We start from the raw sequence: 3,047 nt of genomic DNA on the forward strand, positions 1-3,047 counted from the left end.
TTCAGCAGGGCTGGGACTAGGCACCGAGCTTTTCTGACAAGCTCCTAGGTGATGCTGATGGTGTGGGTCCACAGACCTCAACTTGAATAACAAGGTTCTAAGGTTCCTTCCTGTTCAGCGTGTCTGGTCCCATCTAGAGCTTAGGGCATTGTTGATGCTCGGTCGTTCTGAATACCTCTCCCTTGAGCTGACCAACGCAGAGTGTAGACTTTGGGCACTTAGCGGCTTCTCAGAGGCCCCAAGAGTGGGGACTCTGAGGGCTCAGAATCCTCTGGACACCAACCTTCCACATGAGAACAGAAAAGCTGGGCCAGAGGTTTGGGCCAAGGGAGAGCAGCCTGTGACTCCTCTGAGCACCCTTCTCCCCCAGGCCCCTACGGTGCCAACGTGGAGGACAGCATCTGCTGCCGGGACTACATCCGTCACTCCCTGCCCCCGCGTTTGGTGAAATATTACTACTGGACTTCAGACTCCTGCCGGAGGCCTGGCGTGGTGTGAGTAGGAAGCCGGAGAGACAAGACCTTGGAGAGCTTGACGGGTGGGGCCTGGGAGGCTCCAGGTGCACCCAGGGTTGGAGGAATGCAGCTGAGCATCCAGATGTCAGCTGGGAGCTCTTGGCTGAACTAGATGGCTCAGCTGAGGCTTGGGTGTACCAAGAAAAATATCATGTTATCATTCAACAGATACTATCAGGCACCTCTTATGTGCCAGGCAGCGGGCCAGGTTCTGAGGATGCAGAGGGTGCCGTTCCACCCCGGCAAGGCAGATAGGTAGTGCAGAGCTGCCGCAGAGTGTAGGGTTCAGGGCACGGGCAGTATGCCTGGTTCCGCTGAGTCAGCAAAGATGCTCCCATCAGAAGCATCTTGAATCCCCAGAGCCCTGGGAGTCAGTTATTTGAGGCAGCCTATTCTTACCAGGAGCGTATTAAGAGCTGACACTAAGTGCTTCCTCAGGGCCAGGCACTGTTCTGAGCATGACTGTTTAATTCTCACAATGATCCTACAAGAAGGTGCTATTCTTTCCGTTTTACAGATGGAGAAACAGGCTTGGGGCGGGGTGAGGGGGAGAAGTGACTTGCTCAAGGTTGCCCAGGCTGGAACCAGGACTCCTGGGTCCTTGTTTAGGGCTTTCTCCTAAGATTCTTATTCTCCTTTGCTTCTTTCCTTCCTTTTCCTCGGCCTGGAGCCTGCCCCCGACCCTGCCCCTCCCCCTGCCCCTGCCCCTGGCTGTCCTTTCTGGGGCAGCCCCTCTGGCTGCTGCCTGCCAAACCACAGAGTGGGGGGTGTTTGAGCTTGGGGACTTATGACCCGCTTTGGGGCCCTGTCATCTTCTCATCTGAATCCTTCTCACTCATCTTCCGTCCCTCAGAGGGGTCTGTGGGTAAAATACAAGAAGGCTGAAACAGGAAGGCCTGCCACAGTTCTGGTCACTTCAATACTGGGCCTCAGTTTCCCCATCAGTATAGCAGGAGTGATCACTTTCATTTATTTTTTTAATCAAACATGTAGAGAGTGCTTGTTAAGTGCTAGGCACTGTTATAAACGCTTTATAAACATTAACTCATTTAATCCTTCAAGCAACCCTGTGTAGTAGGTACTGTTACAGTCCCTTTTTTTTTGCAGTACGCGGGCCTCTCACTGTTGTGGTGCACAGGCTCAGCAGCCGTGGCTCACGGGCCCAGCCGCTCCGCGGCATGTGGGATCTTCCCGGACCGGGGCACAAACCCATGTCCCCTGCATCGGCAGGCAGACTCTCAACTACTGTGCCACCAGGGAAGTCCCTACAGTCCCCTTTTTACAGGTGCATAAATGTGCACAGCGAGTTATGGGGCCTCTCAAGCATCACAGGGCACAATAATAGTAAGTGGGAGGTGTACTACTCAATGCCTGACATATAACAGATACTCAGTGAGAGATGGTACACATGTGATTATTGGATCTTGAGCCAGAAGTGATTCTAGAAAGAATGTGGCTCAATGAATGAGAAGATCAAAGCTCAGAGAGGGTCTAAGCCTTGTCCAGTGTCACAAAGCAGCCAGGGCAGGCTGTCCACGTGGCCAAGATCAACACTGCTTTGCTGTCTTCTTTGTTCTTGCTGTTCATTGGTCATCTGGGGGTGCGTGTCTGTGTGTGTGTGTGTGTGTGTGTGTGTGTGTGTGTGTGTGCGCGCGCGGCGCGCAGGTCAGGGGCATTTGTTGCCGCTCTGGCAAAAGTGGAAGCCTTAGCCCACTACTTCCATGTGGTCTTGGGCTATTGTTCACCTCTCCTCTCTGTGCTCAGGTCTCTCAGAGGGGCCTGGATGGGGATGCTCGTTCACAGCAAGCACGATGAGTCAGGTCTTACCAGCTCTGGCACTTAGACAAGTTGCTTTACCTCATGGGGCCTCACTTTCTTCAGCTATTAAGTAGATAGAATATTGGAGGCTCATAGGGTTGTTGTAAGGATTTATTAAGGAAATCAATGTTAAAAGTTCAGGCCAGGTCCTGGCACAATTATATATCACCTACTGTTTGCTGTGCACTGTTCTGAGCACTCCAGTTTATATTAACTCATCAAATTCCTATGAGGTTGGACCAGAATTATCATGCCCATTTTACAGATGTGGAAACTGAGGCTCAGAGAAGTTAAGAGAGTTGCTAACATGTGGCAGAGCTACAATTCTAATCTGGATAGGCTGGCTCCAAAGTTCATGCTCTTGGCTACTACCCAATACTCTCTCCCAAGGCAATGTCAGCAAAGATTATGGGACTCCTGGGCATTCTATTTCCTGGCCTGCCCTGGCACTCATGGCTGGGGCTGAAGGTATGGGAAGTCCTTGCTGCTTATCTCCCCCTCTCCTTCTTAAGAAATGTGTTTGCCTACAGCAGGTGACTCATAATTGCTAAGGTTCTGCAGCGGGGCTGTGGCATCCTTGCTGCATGCTAATGGAGCCTCCTTGTCTCCCTGGTGTTTCCGCCTTCCAGCTTGCTAACTGTGAGGGACCGAGAGATCTGTGCTGATCCCAGACTGCCCTGGGTGAAGAAAATTCTCCAGAGGCTGGACCAATGA

General features: G+C 52.0%; 1 protein-coding gene across 1 annotated transcript in view; it reads left to right on the top strand.

Annotated features, from left to right (window-relative positions):
* Positions 1-3,047, top strand: part of LOC103070158 (C-C motif chemokine 22) — a 3,979-nt gene extending 932 nt beyond the window's left edge. The window contains exons 2-3 of the mRNA XM_007468285.1: positions 371-494; positions 2,963-3,047. Coding sequence (XP_007468347.1) covers positions 371-494; positions 2,963-3,047 — 209 coding nt within the window. The remainder of the gene's footprint in view (positions 1-370; positions 495-2,962) is intronic.

Source organism: Lipotes vexillifer, unplaced genomic scaffold, assembly GCF_000442215.2.
Source record: "Lipotes vexillifer unplaced genomic scaffold, Lipotes_vexillifer_v1.1 scaffold1347, whole genome shotgun sequence".
In the NCBI taxonomy this organism is placed as follows: domain Eukaryota; kingdom Metazoa; phylum Chordata; class Mammalia; order Artiodactyla; family Lipotidae; genus Lipotes; species Lipotes vexillifer.